Source organism: Saccopteryx leptura, chromosome 1 (assembly GCF_036850995.1).
Source record: "Saccopteryx leptura isolate mSacLep1 chromosome 1, mSacLep1_pri_phased_curated, whole genome shotgun sequence".
Classification (NCBI taxonomy): domain Eukaryota; kingdom Metazoa; phylum Chordata; class Mammalia; order Chiroptera; family Emballonuridae; genus Saccopteryx; species Saccopteryx leptura.
Genome location: NC_089503.1, coordinates 320,003,387 through 320,020,934, shown reverse-complemented (window position 1 = coordinate 320,020,934; position 17,548 = coordinate 320,003,387). Strand labels below are relative to the sequence as shown.

At 51.0% G+C, this 17,548-nt stretch overlaps 1 protein-coding gene and 1 long non-coding RNA gene across 5 annotated transcripts; both read left to right on the top strand.

Annotated features, from left to right (window-relative positions):
* Window positions 1-1,098: 1,098 nt before the first annotated feature.
* Window positions 1,099-3,857, top strand: LOC136387400 (uncharacterized). Its single transcript, XR_010748118.1, has 3 exons — window positions 1,099-1,186; window positions 1,886-1,991; window positions 3,483-3,857. It is a non-coding gene; the product is annotated as an uncharacterized lncRNA (long non-coding RNA).
* A 7,857-nt stretch (window positions 3,858-11,714) lies between these two features.
* Window positions 11,715-14,730, top strand: ARSA (arylsulfatase A). Of its 4 annotated transcripts, none has more exons than XM_066358802.1 (9): window positions 11,715-11,854; window positions 12,098-12,350; window positions 12,506-12,746; window positions 12,863-13,081; window positions 13,155-13,324; window positions 13,623-13,747; window positions 13,839-13,966; window positions 14,139-14,241; window positions 14,332-14,730. In XM_066358802.1, the coding sequence occupies exons 2-9, from the start codon at window positions 12,133-12,135 to the stop codon at window positions 14,670-14,672; spliced, it is 1,545 nt and encodes a 514-aa protein (XP_066214899.1). In that variant the 5' UTR covers window positions 11,715-11,854; window positions 12,098-12,132; the 3' UTR covers window positions 14,673-14,730. The 4 variants fall into 4 exon arrangements, with proteins under 4 accessions (XP_066214899.1, XP_066214897.1, XP_066214898.1 ...); XM_066358800.1 differs by having other exon boundaries at window positions 11,744-11,792; XM_066358801.1 differs by having other exon boundaries at window positions 11,747-11,876; window positions 13,173-13,324.
* Window positions 14,731-17,548: the final 2,818 nt, after the last annotated feature.

Below are 17,548 nucleotides of genomic sequence, written 5' to 3'. Positions count from 1 at the left end.
TGTTAATCCCATCCATAGACTTTTTTCCATAACATTTTCAATTTCAGTAGTCAAATTTTATTTCTAGAAGCCAATTATCAGATCTGCCTACTCTTTCTTTATATTGTTTTTAAATTTTTTAATGCAATTTAAATTTTTCTCTTTTTGTCTTTATTTCACAAATATCTACTTTTTAGTTTCTAGTCAGTAGTTCCACTATGTGAAATTTTGGGTGATCTAATCCAGCTCTTTGTGTTGTGTACTGACTTATTCATAGTAGATTATTTCTGTGATAATGTTGAGATTTTGAATTATGAACTCAGTTGGGGCTGTATTTATGTGTGAATCCTGAGCAGCCTAAATGTGTCCCTTTAGAAGAGGACCACTAGCCCAGGGCTTCTTTTATGTTAAGTTCTTGGCTTGGTGGTCCTGGAAACTACAAAGAATAATAGAATGCAAACTCCAAAATTGATGGGTACATGCAATGGTTACAACATCACAGGGAGATTCTCCCATAGGGAGACCACCACAAAGCTTTATGAAAAGTGCTTTTAAAAAAGTGTGCAATAAGAATTACAAAAATGAAGGCTTTTGAGTGCTATATGTCATTCTAAGTGTAGGACATGTATTAACTCATCCAGTAGTCACAAAAGTACCAAGCAAGCCCCTGTCATTGTCTTCACTTAACAGGTGAGAGGACAAAATCAAACAAGAATAAGTAACTTGTCAAAATGTATCAATATATGTGGCTAGTCAGTGAAGAAAGCAGGATTTGAACCATCTCAGTTGGGATGTCACCCAGGCAGAGCCAATAAGAATCCTAGCCTGGGATTTTTACCTCTTACAAGTGAAGGAAGAAACACTTTTTCCACTCTTTGGATGTATAGAAGAGATGTGAACTCAGCAGCTACTGGTGACCAAGACTCCAGCCTTGAGAAGAAAGCACACCGACATGGGGGACCAGGAAGGTTCTGAAGGGGTTTGAGTCCCTAAACTTAGTCCCTGAAATCTGATAGCACTTCCGTTTTTCTTCATTTGGTTTTAAGCGCCAATAAATGTCCCCTCTAGGTTGAAAACCCACAGAATGGAGAAGTCAAAGGGCTGGCCATGGAGCAGGTGCCTAGATCAGGAATCCCAGCTCAGGCACCAGACACCCAGGTGGCCTGGGAAAGCCTCTTAGCCTCCCTGTTCCTCTGTGTATGCTCTGGTAAGTTGGGAACAATGGTAGTAAATTGTTTCATGCCCTCATTCATTCAACTCCAGGCCTTGTTTCAGATGTTGGGTATGTGGCAAGGTACCTGCCTTCAAGGGCTTGCAAGTCAGTGCCTGGCTTCCTGGGCAATTGTGAGGGCTAGATGACATAATGGATGCAAAATGCCTGCCATTTGCCTGCTAAATAGTGAACTTCAGGGGAGTACCACTAGCCCAGGATGCGTATTTGAGTAAATACTCAAAGTTTTATGATCATCATAAGCAAGTTCAAATTTGGTTTCTATACTCTCAACTGAAGAAATGCATTCTAATGAACGTGATTCACATAGAGCAGCAAAACCTAGAGTGAGGTGAGGAGATGGCTGATCTTTGTTGTCTATTCTTAGAAAATAACATTAGATTTAAAATATTATTTTATCAATAAAATGAAAAAATATCTACCTAATTAATTTCACATTAAAAATTTCAAGTACTTTTTCATTCAGGACTGCATTTTGTCCACGTTTACCTCTCCTTCTTCCCAAAGTTCACTGACAATTCAAGAACTATGGTTTTTATTATTATTTTATTATTACTATTATAAAAAAATTCACAAAATTTACCATCTTAGCCATTTAAAAAAATTTTTTTAGTCTGTCATTTATTTCTGCTCTGATCTTTTTTTTTCTTTTTTAAATTTATTTATTCATTTTAGAGAAAAGAGACAGAAAGAGAGAGAGAGAAGGGGGAGGAGCAGGAAGCATCAACTCCCATGTGTGCCTTGACCAGGCAAGCCCAGGGTTTTGAACTGGCGACCTCAGGTCAGCACTTGATCCACTGCACCACCACAGGCCAGGCCTCATCTTAGCCATTTTTAAGTGTGTAATATGGTAGTATTAAAAAGAACAATGTATATTTTAAAATAATAAATGCAACCCAGTGTTGAGAGGGAGGCACAGGATTATGACAATTTAAGGGATCTCTGGAAGACATAATGCAAATGGGATCAGAAGATGGAAGAGCCAACAGAAGCTGAAGAGCCGGCCACACAGCCCAGATGACATGAGATCCAATCCATCTCAGCCTGGGGGGCCTGCTGGCGTGGGGTGGGTTCAGCTGACTCCAGCTGCAGGGCACAGAACAGCTCCCTCAATACAGTGGAAGAAGTGAAACCAGAGAGACCCTTATGTCAGAGTAGAGGTGCAGCTGTCAGGTCAGCAAGCACTTGGCCTTTTTTAAAGAGGTGATTCCTAGCTCCTTCCCCTTGACTTTCTCAATGCCTGGGGATCCCTGGCCTACTTTCTGCCTGGGTGCCCTTCCACCCTCATCCCCACCCTCTAACCTGAGGAAGCCCTCCTAGGGATCATCCACTCAGTTCACTTTTTGTTCTGAGTAATCCTCCATTTTATGAAAATAGCACATTCTTCTTATCAGTTCATCACTTGTACATATTTGGGCTGTTTCTATGTTGGGACAGTTATGAATATTTGTGCACAAGTTTTTGTGTGGACTGGTGCTTTCCTTTCTCTTAGTTGAATACTTAGAAATAGAATGTTCTTAATGGCAGATGTATGCAAACTTTTTAAGAAATTTGCAGCCCTGGACACTCAGTGGATAAAATGTCAACCTGGCCGGGAAGAGGTCACATTTGACCCCTAGTCCACCCCCAGTAGGGGAAGCAATCAATGAGTACACAACTAAATTGAACAACTAAGTGAAACGAGTTGGTGCCTCTCTCTCTCTTGTATCAATGAGAAAACTTAAAAATAATTTGCAAGCAGTTTTCCAAAACGGTAGTACAGTACCAATTTATATTTAGTTATTTTTTCATTTTCTCCACATCCTTGACAATACTTGGTATTGCCTGTCTTTTAAATTTTAGCATTTTATTTATTTGTTTATTTAATTTGAGAGAGAGAGGAAGGGAGAGAGATGAGAAGCATCAACTCATAGCTGTGTCACCTTAGTTGTTCATTGATTGCTTTCTCATATGTACCTTTATCAGGTGTCTCCAGTCAAGCCAGTGACCTTGAGCTCAAATTAGCAACCTTGGGCTTCAAGCCAGTGACCTTTGGGCTCAAACCAGCAACTATGGGATCATGGCTATGATCCCACTCTCAAGCCAGATAAGCCTGCGCTTAAGCCAATGACCTCAGGGTTTTGAATCTGGGTCCTCTGCTTGCCATGCTGAGGTTCTATCCACTGCTCCACTGCCTGGTCAGGCTAAAGTATGAAATATTTTAGGATTAAACATTTTAAACAAATGTGTTAGATCTTCTCCTTCTAACTTTTTTTTTTTTTTTTTTTTTTAGTATTTTTCAGAAGTGAAAAGCTGTGGGGGGAGAAGGTAACGGAAGACAATTTGACCTTGGGTGATTGATGGGAATGCAACATAATCAAATGTCAAAATAACCTGGAGATGTTTTCTCTGAACATATGTACCCTGATTTATCAATGTCACCCCATTAAAATTATTTTTAAAAAAGAAAGAAAAGCTGTGGGGGGAGGCAGACAACAGACTCCCCGCATGCGCCGGACTGGGATCTACCCGGCAAGCCCACTAGGGGGCAATGCTTGGCCCCTCTGGGCCGTTGCTCTGCTGCAATCTGAGCCATTCTAGCACCTGAGGCAGAGGCCACAGAGCCATCCTCAGCACCCGGGCCAACTTTGCTCCATTGGATCGTTGGCTGCGGGAGGGGAAGAGAGAGAGACAGAGAGGAAGGAGAGGGGGAAGGATGGAGAAGCAGATGGGCATTTCTCCTGTGTGCCCTGGCCAGGAATCGAACCCGGAACTTCCACACTCAGGGCTGATGCTCTAGCCAACCGGCCAGAACCGTCTTATTCTTTCTTCTGCAAAATGTTCTCATCTCCTAATCTACCTATTTTATATTCTGAGTAATTACTTCAGACCCATCTTCTAGTTCCAAAATTCTCAGCTGTGTCTAGTCTGCTATTTAACCTGCTCATTAAAGACTTATTATGATATTTATTCCTAATGTTATATTTTATTCCTTTTCAAATATCAGATTACTTCTTTTCTTTCTGATCTGTTATTTTTTCATTCCTTGTTCAGGTTTCCAACTGCATCTTTTATCTCTGTGAATATTTTTAGCATACTTCCATGTTTTGTGATTTTAGATGGTGATCTTATGTTTGGCCAACCTCATCTGTGGGAAGCTGGAGGGACTAAGCTGGGATACTCTGCTAGAAGTGACTTGCATTTGCTCAGGTGGTGCCTCAGTGCTGCTAACCTGCAAACACTTCACCTGCTTCCAAACCACCCAGCTAGTATATGTTTAAAATTCACACCCATTTGAAGGCAAATCTATACTGATGAATTTTAATGGGAGATTTGATTTCCATCTTGTGAGATCGTTACAAAACATTTTCCTTCTTTCCTGGAAAGCAGGATTCCTCCCACCCCAACCCATTTTTCTAGCTTTTCACTGAAATTATGGGTCTTTAAGATTCCTTAGTTTGCATGAAAATCTAAATTCCAACTTCTTATATTGCATGGGCCCAAGCACCTGTCTCTTGTCTCCTGTGTAGCCATTAAAACCCAAAGCTTTAAGTTCCTGGTACTGAGAATATCTCTACTGTCATATGTGCTAACCCTGTGGCTTTTAGTTTCCACTTCATTTTGTGTCACTGAGGATACACCTTGCTTTCTTTCAAGCTCAGCTATACATTTCAAAAAACGCTTATTATATTTTTGCCAGCATTTATGAGTGTTTTGCAATACAGGGCTTTAGACTATATTGTTGGAAGTGTTTTTCTTATTAAGCCACAGCAGTCAGCACATATAAGTGTTGAATCTTTTTTTTTTTTTTGCTGAACAGATATTAAATGAATGCATAAATGAAGTACATTCTGCATTTTAAAATGCTCATTACACACACACACACACACACACACACACACACACACAGAGTATGAGACACAAGGAATAGAGCAGTGATCTAATGGGTCACCCCAATCAACCATGTCCTTTTGTCACTGAAGACTTTGGTGTCTTGATCACAAGTTGCCTGCTCACCCCATTCTGACCTCATCCATTGCCATCCATGTGATTCTTCACATCATGGCCTTCCTACTCCTTGACCTCTCACTTCACTGACTATAAATGCTAGGGTTTGGGTGTAGATTACAGACATATATGTATGGCTAGTTTGAGCAGAAAGGGATTGAAGACAGAATTAGTGCTATAGAATCATTGCAAGCACAATCTTCCCCAACATAGACAGTTGTCCCAGAAAGTTGATGCCCCAGCTGCTGGCTCTTGTGTGCCACCTTCTCAGCCGGGTCTGTACTTCTCACCCTCTTTTGCATTCAGGTAGAGCCATGTCACAGAGTTCTGTAATCAACTTGGGTAGAAATAGTGTGGGCCACTCCTGGGTCTAACCCACAAATAGGTATTGCTCAATCCTGCATATGTTTTCTTTTCTTTTTTATTCAGTGAGAGGAGGGGAGGCAGAGAGACAGACTTCCAAATGTGCCCTGACTGGGATCCACCTAGCAGGCCCACTAGAGGGCAATGCTCTGCCCATCCGGGGCATTGTTCCATTGCTCAGCAACCCAGCTCTTTTTAGCACCTGAGACAGAGGCCATGGAGCCATCCTCAGTACCTGGGGCCAAATCGGTGCAATCAAGCCATGGCTATAGAAGGGGGAGAGAAAGAGAGAGAGAAAGAGAGAGAGAGAGAAGCAAGAGGGGGAGGGATGGAGAAACAGATGGGTGCTTCTCCTGTGTGCCCTGACTGAAAATCGAACCCGGGACATCCACATGCCAGGCCATGCTCTACTCTACCACTAAGCCAACCAGCCAGGGTATGTTTTCTTCACCTTTCCAGGATGACCTTAAATCCAAATATCAAAATGGCATCACTTCCTTTGGCCTGGGTCCCTGAACGACTAGATGGAGCAGAGAACCCCCCTCCCTGCCCATGCTGCAAAGTGAACTTTCTGTGAGCATGAAATAAACATCAATTGTATTAAGTCACTAGCACTTGGGGGTTATTTGGCAAAGTAGCTGGTGTTCCCTCAACTAATACAGGAAGGAGCCCTGAGAGCCCCCACTGGGCTTCCCACCTGAGTCCTTGCCAGGATCAGCAGGTAATGTTGCATTGGCCTACTGCTCAGTACATCTATCCAAACCATATGCCTTGAGAACTGGGGAAATTAACACAAGATAAATTCACATACTCACTGTGAGATGGGCTGTGTCCCAAAATGCATGTCTCATCTGAACCTTCTGATCAGTGGACTATGGGTGTATGGGGGGCATCAGAGAGTCTGGGAAGTGTCATTAGCTCAGAGCCAGAGCCCAGTGGTCTGTGAGAGCCTGAGGTGTCCCTTCCCCCAGTACACAGCCATCCTGGCCAAAGTCTGCACCTCCCTGCAGTGGAGGCCAAGGGAAGACCATACAGCCTTGGGTATTTCCGCCAGGTCTTTCCCTCTGGCAGAAGGCTCCAGGTCTGTGAATGACTCATGTCCAGGAATTGGAAGAGGAGCATTGTGAGTCAAGTTCAAGTCATGTTCCTGAGACATAGGGTCTTTCCATCCCTGCCCCCACTTCCACTGATAGTGCCCTGTTTTTGTCCTAAGGGTGACTGAATGGCCAATGAGCCAGAGGTCTCTGAGGCCACACCATTCTTCTTGACCATCACTTGCCTGGCCACATGGCCTCTGCCACCCAGTATCTTTTAACCTCATTTCATTTCTACCCTACAGAGGCCAGCCTCCCCAGAGCCTTTCAAACGTGCTGCTGCCCCATTCACTATTCCAGAGTACAACCCTAATGTCTTGGTGGGAGGGTATCCTCAGGCCCTCCCAGAGGACAGGGGACCAGTGAGCTGGTCAGGCACAGTACATTCCTGTCTCTCTCAGTCTTTGGATGACTTTTTCTCCATTAAACCAAGGAATTTCCAGTATCTGAGCTTCATTCACAGGGCTGTCGTGAGCACAGGTTTTAATTAGCAGAGTGCGAACTGTCAACACCATCCCAGCCCCTCAGATCCAGAGCCTATGCTCACAGTCAGGTCTCCCCGATGTAGGATCATCTTCCTTTAATACCTATTCCTCAGGACTTCACAAAAGAATGCTGTTGTCTTGGTATCAAAATCTTCTCTTCCTGTGTTTACTTTAAACTTTCCCTGCCCTGCCCTGGAGCTGTGGCCCAGGTGCCTTTCTCAAGCCCTTGAACCTGCGTGATGGCAGCCACCTATCAGCCCACCACACCCAACCTGTCTGTACCAGGCTGTAGGGGGCGTCCTGGTTGCCAGACAATGAGTCTCCAGGATGCTGCCTGCAGCCACTTTGGGAACCAAATATTGGATCTACTGGAGAAGATGCTCTGAGCTCCATCTAGTTCCTTGAAAACTGCCCCACACCTGGTCTGGGCAGAACTTGCTTCTGGGGTAAAGTTGGCATTCCTGATAAAATGCTCATAGGATGATGTGATGAACTTCAATGATTGGTATGATTTAGTTTGAGAAACAGTCACCATCTCATCTGAGTGTCATCTGGTCTGAGACTGGTTCTCCTCCTTGCCGAGCGAATCTCTGACGCAGCCTCAGGGTCCTTCCCCTGCATACACCGTTGTCATGAAACCTGGCCCCTGCTCCTAACTCAGCTGTGACAACCTGTCTTCACCACTCCACCTTTTCCTCAATCGGAAAACCCCTTTTCTCCCCAGGCCTCAGCTACGGTGCCCCCTGTGGGAGAACCTCCCTGTTGGGACAGTCTCACGGCCCCTCCCCTGTACCACCCATCACACACATAACAATAACAGTAATAAAAATACAGACTTGCCACATGCTAGAGATGGCTAAATCCTGCCCATGTTAATTAGTTGATGCCTCCACCAACCAGCTGAATGTGTAAGATTATTACCCTTCATTCACAGGAGCCCAAGAGCAGCAGCTCACACCTAGTGGGAGGAACCAGGAGCCAGGGAAGTCCCCACAGAGAAAGTGATGATATCCCAATAGACTGGAAGGAGGGGAGGGAGCTAGCCTTACCATTAGGGGTCAAAAATTCCAGATAAGGCACAGCAAGGTCAGCACCCTGAAGTCTCCTATATCACATATAACTTGTAAAATTAAATAAATGTATATGCTTTTCTCCTGTTGATATTTCTTTTCTTTTTTTTTTTTTTTCTGAAGCTGGAAACGGGGAGGCAGTCAGACAGACTCCCGCATGAGCCCAACCGGGATCCACCCGGCACGCCCACCAGGGGGCAATGCTCTGCCCATCGGGGCGTTGCTCTGTCGCTACCAGAGCCACTCTAGCGCCTGGGGCAGAGGCCAAGGAGCCATCCCCAGCGCCCGGGCCATCTTTTGCTCCAATGGAGCCTTGGCTGTGGGAGGGGAAGAGAGAGACAGAGAGGAAGGAGAGGGGGAGGGGTGGAGAAGCAGATGGGCGCTTCTCCTCTGTGCCCTGGCCGGGAATCGAACCCGGGACTTCTGCACGCCAGGCCGACGCTCTACCACTGAGCCAACTGGCCAGGGCCGATAATTCTTTGTCAGATTAATTTTCAGGCCCAGCCAGGGACCCTGTGAGGGTCAAGGAAATCTTTTCCTCTTGTACAATAGCCAAGGACCAGGTGGGGGTGGGCGGAAAGTTACTATAAAAAAAACATCAAGGGTGAGGGGTATTCTGGCTAAATCCACCCACCAGGACTCTTGCTGAGGGCAGGCAGGTGATCAGACACATCTAGGCATGGTGGAGGGTAAAGAAGCTGATCAGATATTGAAGGGGGGTTCTTGCTAAGTTGACTCAACAGGGTTCTCGTTAAAACTGGATTTTACAAGGGTACATATGGACCTATTTAAAGGTTCAGGAACCTGGCTGACGTTTGGTCAAGCAAAGAATCTTTGTCACCTGCCACCTCCCTTGGTTGAAGTGTGCACCTACCAAAAGAATCCTCTGGAATTGGGACCAACCAGATGGCCTCTGGGTGGCTAAAGGGAAGAAAATGAACCTGGGTGACCAGGTATTTGCTGAGGGCAAGGAGGTCAAACAGACTGACAGGGGCAGGCAAAGGCCTGAGCAGCTGGCCTCTGGTGTCCCAGGTCCCCACATCAGCCAGGTCCAGTAAACACTGCAGGGACCCTTCAGGTGGCCATGTTCCCACTGAAGCAGTTCACCCATCCCCACCACATGGCAAAGGCATGTAATGTCGATGGATTCTGGAGGCCTGGGGGCGTGGACCAGAATGCCCCCAGGAAATGTACCACGCTTACCAGATAGCTCCACAGTCCCCACAGGTGACTGGGAAAGATTGCTGAACCTCCAGGGCCACTTTGCCTTCGTCTGCTCTATCAGGCATCATGGAAGTTTCCTGAAAATGAGAATCTGGCCTATAAGACTGGAGGATACAGTCCCCCACCCACAGCATGTAGGCCCAAGAGATGGAGGCCTTGCTCATCTCTAGTCTTAGGGGCAGAAAGACAAGACCCACACCACTCCTTGCAAGGCCCCTCCGCTAACTGTGGGCGTTTGTTCTAAATTAACAGTGGCCCAGGGGTCCAGAGCCACTTCCAGCACTATGGTGGGCCACCTCTAACTGGAGCTTTGCCCCAAGCTGACCCTCTTGCCAGCTCCTGCAGCAATGCCAAAAAAGAACTCACACGTTCAAAAGACTCAGATGCCGACAGAGGCTTGCCTTTGAACAAACATAGCTGGTGGCACATGCACCGCCTCCCCCACCCAGAGGTCAGGGCTGGGCTGGCTTCACTGTCCCTTGTGTGCACACCTGAGCAGCCTCCAGAAACCACAGGGGACAGTGTCACCATTTACATCACATTACAACCATGGGCAGGCTCTTTCTGAGAATGAGGGCAGGTCCTTGCTGCCTGGGGTAGTTCCCAGATTGCCGCTCAAAGAGCAGAAAGAGCCTTTGGTCGCTTCCTTTTAAACTGAAATTCACAGCGCCCACCAGCTGTGATTGCTCCAATTACAGGTTCAAAGATTTCTGGGCTTTGGAGAAACTTTCTGTCCTGGCCACCCACTCCATTCTGCTCCCACGCACAAGCCCAGAAACCACGCTGGAAGGGGACACCAAGGGGATGGCTCCTGGAGACGGGCCCCTTCCTTCTCCATGAAGTCAGCCCCCCACCTCTGGGAGCCTCTGCCCTTTGGATTTTGCTCCTCACACTGCCCCTCACCTTGAATCTATATATGTTGCATCAGGAAAATGCTGGCTCCTCAGACAGAGCTGGGCTTCCATGGAAGCTGTGTCCTGGCACAACCCTGGTCCTAGAGGCCTTTCCAGACCCGTCTGCTCTCCCATCCAGCCCAGGGTCAGTAAACAAGTAGCCCAGGTCCTACTCCTCCTCAGATCAGAGGTCCCAGAGAGGTACCCTGAGCTTGTGGAGGAACCTGAGGCCAGAGATCTATCCTGGGGAAGGTTGTCAGAGGGTCGGGTAGTTGCCCTAGGGGACCTGCTGGGGCGGGCAGTGCACTGAGTGAGTACATTACCCACTTAACCCTCTGGGGTCCCTCTCTTACTTTGAGACAGCTAAACATACTGGGGACCAAAAGAGGAAGTCATTTGTCGAAGGCTGTCTGTCCACTGACAGAGCCAGATCAGGCATCTTCTCTTTCTTTTTTTTTTTTTCTGAAGTTGGAAACGGGAGGCAGTCAGACAGACTCCCCCATGCGCCCGACCGGGATCCACCCAGCATGCCCACCAGGGGGCGATGCTCTGCCCATCTGGGGCGCTGCTCTGTTGCAACCAGAGCCATTCTAGCGCCTGAGGCAGAGACCATGGAGCCATCCTCAGCGCTCGGGGCCAACTTTGCTTCAATGGAGCCTTGGCTGCGGGAAGGGGAGAGACAGAGAGGAAGGAGAGGGGGAGGGGTGTAGAAGCAGATGGGCGCTTCCCCTATGCGCCTTGGCCGGAACCGAACCCGGGACTCCCCCAGGCCAACGCTCTACCACTGAGCCAACCGGTCAGGGCCGAGGCATCTTCTCTTTTGATGGATCTTTCCCACCGGTGTACCCTGGAGTCAGACCAGACCCCAGATGCCCGACACACACACAACACACACATCGCACACCACACACATTACACACACACACACACACACACACATGCACGAAGGGTGGAGGGCTTGAAAGAATTCGCCATCTCGTGTTTCAAGATCAGCACAAATGGTGTGAATGAAAAGCCAGCAGAGGTTTGCTGGTTCACCGGGCGCCCGGGACACGCCCTCGCTCAGGTCCTGTAAGGACGGTCCCCCGCCCCACAGATGCGGGAGCCCGGACAGCCCCTGTGCACCAGGAGCGAACGCCGGAAGCCTCGCACCGCCCCCCAGGCCAGCGCCCCCGGCGCCAACGGCCTCGGAAGCACAGAGGCTTCGCACGCACCCGCCCCAGCCTGACAGCCCGCCGCGACTGCAAACTCCGAACGGTCCCAAAAGCGAGCAGCCCGGACCTTCCCTGGAGGGCCCTGCCCCGCCCCGCCCCGCCTCCCTCGAGACCCGCGCGCAGCGCGGCGCGTCACCGGAGCGCGGGGCGGGCCCGGGCGGGGCCGAAGCGGAAGTGCCTCCGCTGTCTGCTGTCCGGGACCCGCCCCCCGCGGCTCCTTCCTGCTCTCTCCCGCCGCGCCGGACCCTGTGGGTCAGTGTCATGTGACTTCTACCCTGACCGCAAGCCCGGGCCGGGACCCCTAGGTGAAGAAGGTCAGAGCTCAGACGAGAATCTGTAGGTGTCCTGCTGCAGAAGGGTCTCCAGGGAGTTATATCCCAGGCTACTGTTGGGGGTGGAGGGGTGGGGTCTCCGGTTAGCCGGTTCATCAGCAGTTCAGAAAGCGTGCTGTTGTCTGACTCGGGACTATTTGGTTCTGGGGTTTCAGGAAAGGGTAGTGCCTGGCCTGGGGTCTCAGGGGCAAAGCTTACTGGAGCTGGTTTGCCTTACTTCCCCAGGGTCTTTCGTGACAAGCCTGTCTGTGCCCTGTGCCATGGTGGTTCTGTGGGCGTTTGCTCTGGCCTTGGCTGCAGGTCTGGCTATTGCCCGCCCACCTAACATCGTGCTAATCTTTGCTGATGACCTGGGCTATGGGGACCTGGGCTCATATGGCCACCCCAGTTCCACCACACCCAACCTGGACAAGCTGGCCACAGGGGGACTGCGGTTCACGGACTTCTATGTGCCTGTGTCTCTGTGCACCCCTTCCCGGTGAGCAAGGGGACAGGGGAGCCCTCCCCCTATGCTCACCCTGACCATCCAGTTCCCTCTGGGTTGCCGTGGGGGAATCACAGGTCTCTCCCATCTCCTGTGTTTACCTCAGTCTTCATTTCTCTGTCTCACGGACTCTGTGACCTGCTCTGTAGGGCTGCCCTCCTGACTGGCCGACTCCCAGTTCGGATGGGCCTGTACCCTGGAGTTCTGGAGCCTGGCTCCCGAGGGGGCCTGCCCCTGGAGGAGGTGACGCTGGCTGAGGTCCTGGCTGCCCAAGGCTACCTCACAGGGATGGCTGGCAAGTGGCATCTTGGGGTGGGGCCTGAGGGGGTCTTTCTGCCCCCCAATCAGGGCTTTCATCGATTCCTGGGCATCCCATACTCCCATGACCAGGTAGGAACCGCCATGGCCCTCAGCCACCCCTTACCCACTTTCTGCCACTCCCCTTCCCTTGACCTCCCAGCCCCAACCCACAGCCCAGACCCTGAATGGAGCTGCTTCCTCCCCAGGGCCCTTGCCAAAACCTGACCTGCTTCCCACCGGCCACTCCATGCGAAGGCATCTGTGACCAGGGCCTCGTCCCTGTCCCACTGTTGGCCAATCTATCTGTGGAGGCGCAGCCTCCCTGGCTGCCCGGACTTGAGGCTCGCTATGTGGCTTTTGCACGTGACCTCATGGTTGATGCCCAGCGCCAGCGCCGCCCATTCTTCCTGTACTACGCCTCCCACGTGAGTGACCCTGGCCCCACACCCTGAGCTGCTCTGACCCCTGCTCAGTGCTAACTCCAGTCTCCATCCCCAGCATACCCACTACCCTCAGTTCAGTGGGCAGAGCTGTGCTGGGCACTCAGGCCGTGGGCCATTTGGAGACTCCCTGATGGAGCTGGATGAGGCTGTGGGAGCCCTAATGACTGCTGTGGGGGACCTGGGGCTGCTTGGAGAGACACTGGTCATCTTCACTGCAGACAATGGGTACGCCAGCACAGGTGGGGCTGTACAGGTTGATTCCTCATAGTTGTGGTTCTGGGGTCTCCCTATCTTGACTTCTGACCATGGACCTAGCGGGATAAAGGGTCTCAGGAAATGCTGGCTGTGTTATGGTGACTTACAGGTGCACGTGGGAGGTGGGCCACAGTACATGGAAGCTGGTTTTGGTAGGACTGGGAGGGGACAGGCAACTTCTGGCCATTTCTGTGTATGTAACTTAAAAGTGTGGGGCTAGGGCCACCAGGGCTGGTCAGAGACACTTATGACATCCTGTGTATCTCAGACCAGAGACAATGCGGATGTCCCATGGCGGCTGCTCTGGCCTCCTGCGATGTGGAAAGGGAACCACCTTTGAGGGGGGCGTCCGAGAGCCTGCCTTGGCCTTCTGGCCAGGCCACATCACTCCTGGTCAGTCTTCAGGCCCTCTCTTCATGGACTCTGGCCCCACCTCCCTAACCCTGATGCAGAATCAAGTGACCACACGACCCTCTGCCTCCAGGTGTGACCCATGAGCTGGCCAGCTCCCTGGACCTACTACCCACCCTGGCAGCCCTGGCCCGGGCCCCACTGCCCAATGTCACCTTGGATGGCATTGACCTCAGCCCCCTGCTGCTGGGCACAGGCAAGGTAAGGCAAGCCACCCCACATCCTGGCCCTGGGAGTGATTGTGGGCAGGTCGCCTCTGCTGAGCAGCATTCAAGTGCTGCCGCCTCTGGGATTCCTGGGTGTGCACATTCAAGGCTAATGCAGGCTGATCGTTGTTGGGTCCCCGCCTTGTGGCCCCTGGCTTTGCCCTCAGAGCCCCCGAGAGACTCTGTTCTTCTACTCGGCCTTCCCTGATGAGATCCATGGGGTCTTTGCCGTGCGGAGCGGAAAGTACAAGGCCCACTTCTTCACCCAGGGTAACTTCCTCCCCCAGCCCCGATGATCTCTTGAGGCCTCAGAGCCTGCCCCTACCTCTTCCTTTTGCACAAATGTGCCCCCCTTTCCAGGCTCCATCCACAGTGACACCACTGCAGACCCTGCCTGCCACGCCTCCAACCCTCTGACACCCCATGAGCCTCCACTGCTCTTTGACCTATCTGAGGACCCCGGTGAGAACTACAACCTTCTGGGGAGTGGGGCTGAGGCCACCCCAGACGCCCTGCAAGCAATGAAGCAGCTTCAGCTGCTCAAGGCCCAGTTTGATTCTGACATGACCTTCAGCCCTAGCCAGATGGCTCGGGGTGAGGACCCTGCCCTGCAGGTGTGCTGCCAGCCCAGCTGCAGCCCCTGGCCAAGCTGCTGCCACTGCCCAGAGCGCCTGCCCAGGTCCCCACCCTCCGATTGCTGAGGCTTGGGCATGGAGGTGGTTTGTACCTGATAACCCAATAACACCAACTGACAACTTGTAGGTGTGATGGTTCATCTCATCCTTGTGAAGGCCAGAGGTAGGTGCTATTCCATCTGTGCACAAGTGAGGAAACCAAAGCATGGAGAGATCCAGCGACTTGTCTGAGGTCACTCGGCAGAGAGGTTGGGTGGGGTCTGCACCCCGGGATCCTGGCTCTGGTGGTTGCATGTCCGTTCACTGGAGCTGCACTGAGTGCTTGTATGTGTCAGGGACAGGATGGGGGCTGCGAGGACACTGTAGATAGGAGACCCGATTGGTGCTGAGCACATTAGAGAGCCTGGGTATTCTGGAGGCACAGGGACCAGACCACCTTGGCTCTTGGAAACTTGTCAGAGGCAGGTAATGAGCCGTACATGATGGGAAGGGATAAGAGGGCCGGGGACCCACCAGACTCGAGGAAGGTGCTTCTGAGACAGCCCCCTGGCCCACCTCTGCCCCCTAAAGCTCTACATTCTGGCCTGCACACACATTTCCTGTCCTCTGGCTTCACCTGTGCCCAGTGTCAGCCATTCATCCAGTAAAATGCTCTTAAAAACATGTCAGGTTTAGTTCCATCCCTGCTCAGGACTGCAAGCTCAGAATAAAATCCAAACTCATTAAAGTAGCTGCTATGCTCACCAAGGCCTGCCCTCCCTCCACCCCTCGCCCCTCTTGACTGCCCGCCGCACCTGCACCTGGTGTGAAGCCCTCATGGGTCTCTGTGTGTGTGCTGATGGCAAGGCCACATGTGCTCCCAGGGCACAGGCGGACCTCACGTGCTCCCTCAGTGCTGGCTGCATGAGAAGAGTGCCATCTGGCTGCTCGAGGCCCCGCAGTGGGCTGTCCATCCTCGTGACAGACAGATAGCCATCCTCTCCCTTGTTGACGGGCCCTGCCTTTTCTGTGGTGGCCAGAGGCCCTGGGCCTTGGAGGTACAGCCTCTCCCTGTCCCAAAAAGGTAGCAGCCAGTCACAGTCCTGTGATTGGTCCAGAGTGGCATGACAACAGTCCTGGTCAATGGAAGGGCAGGGGCAGTCTGCTGGGGTCCCTGGGTCCCCTGAGGGCTGTGTGGATGGCTCCATGGCATCACTGGGCCTGTGGAGACATGCAGCTGCTAAGCCAGTGTCTCCAACCATCCACCTCCAGAGCTCAGAGTAAGAAAATAAATCCTGTTGTTGAAGCCACTGCTGGTTGGTGGTTGTCTGTTACTTGTGCTGGAAAGCAGTCTTCTTGGAATGAAGTGTGAACGGGATGTGTGGTCGGCACGTGTGCACGTGCAGGTGGGCTCCTGAATGGGTCTGTGGTGTCAGTGATGTCTGTGTTCTCCGTGTGACTCCCACTACTTCTGGTCTGGTTTGGGGGCTGCACTGACTGTGCCCCAAACCCTGCTGTGCCTTGGGGCTGCCCCCACAGGGTGGTGGTTTCCTTGTAGACCCCTGCAGCCACTGATGCTGACATCAGGAGGGCCCATCTTGTGTGGTCTGAGCAGAGGCGCTGGTCCGTGTGGGCTGGGCATGCATACCTCAACACCTGCAGCTTCTCTTCCAGTGGGGCCTGCATCCCTGCCAGGAGTCTTGGTTTCAGGCTAAGGACAGAGGAACTGAAATAGGGGCACAGTCTGTGCGTCGCATCCCAAGACTGGACACGCAGCAAGAACTAAGTGAATGCTCACACCCCACGTGAACTGCAGGCCCTTTCTCCTGGTCTGCAGCCCCACCTGGGTAGTGAGCATCACTTTGTTGGTTCACACATTTATTCACCACCCAGGGTCATGCATAGTGCTGGGGCACAGGTTACCAGAGGGGACCTATCCCCACTCAGTGATGCCCACCATCTAGCAAAGGAGATGAGTGTCAACCCTGCTGTCTTGGACACGTGGATTTTCAGTGACACAAACCTGCAGCTCTTGGGAGTTGGGTATGTGGATATTGCCTGGGAAGGGGCATGAGGGAACCTTTGCATGCTTCCACTCTCATCTTGACGGGCAGATGGAGACGTGTGTATGAAGCAATCAAGCTACACACTTAAGATTTGTGCACTTTAGCCTGAATGGGTCTGTGGTGTCAGTGATGTCTGTGTTCTCCATGTGACTCCCACTACTTCTGGTCTGGTTTGGGGGCTGTGGTGGCGCAGTGGATAAAGCATTGACCTGGAATGCTGAGGTTGCTGGTTCAAAGCCCCGGGCTTGCCTGGTCAAGGCACACGTGGGAGTGGATATTTCCTGCTCCTCCCCCGTTTCTCTCTCTTCACACTAAATGAAAATAGAAAGATATGTGCACTTTATAATGTGTGTGTTTTACATTTCAATGGCAATAAAAAATTAACGGTGATAGGTGCCACAGAGAAAGAGGACTTGTTCCTACGAGAGTGTAATCATTGGTGGGGGAGGATAACTGAACCTGGCAGGAGGCTCGCTGTCCACTGATACTCTGTCCCAAGCTCAAACGCATGTCTATCTGCACCCAGGTTGGCGAGGGAAGTGGGTCCTTTCACTCTCCTGTTGCACTTGGGATTTTGGGGTTCTTTTATGTGGTTTTTTGTTGTTGTTTGTTTTAGAGAGAGAGGGACAGACAGTAAGAGAGAGATGAGAAGCATCAATTCTTTGTTGTGGCACTTTAGTTGTTCATTGATTGCTTTCTCTTATGTGCCTTGACCAGGGGGCTCAAGCCAAGCCAGTGACCCCTTGCTCAAGCCAGCAACCTTGGCCTCAAGTCAGTGACCATTGGGTCATGTCTATGATCCCACTCTCAAGCCAGTGACCTCAGGGTTTCAAACCTGGATCATCAGTGTCCTAGGCCAATGCTCTATCCACTGTGCCACCAGCTCGTCAGGAGCAC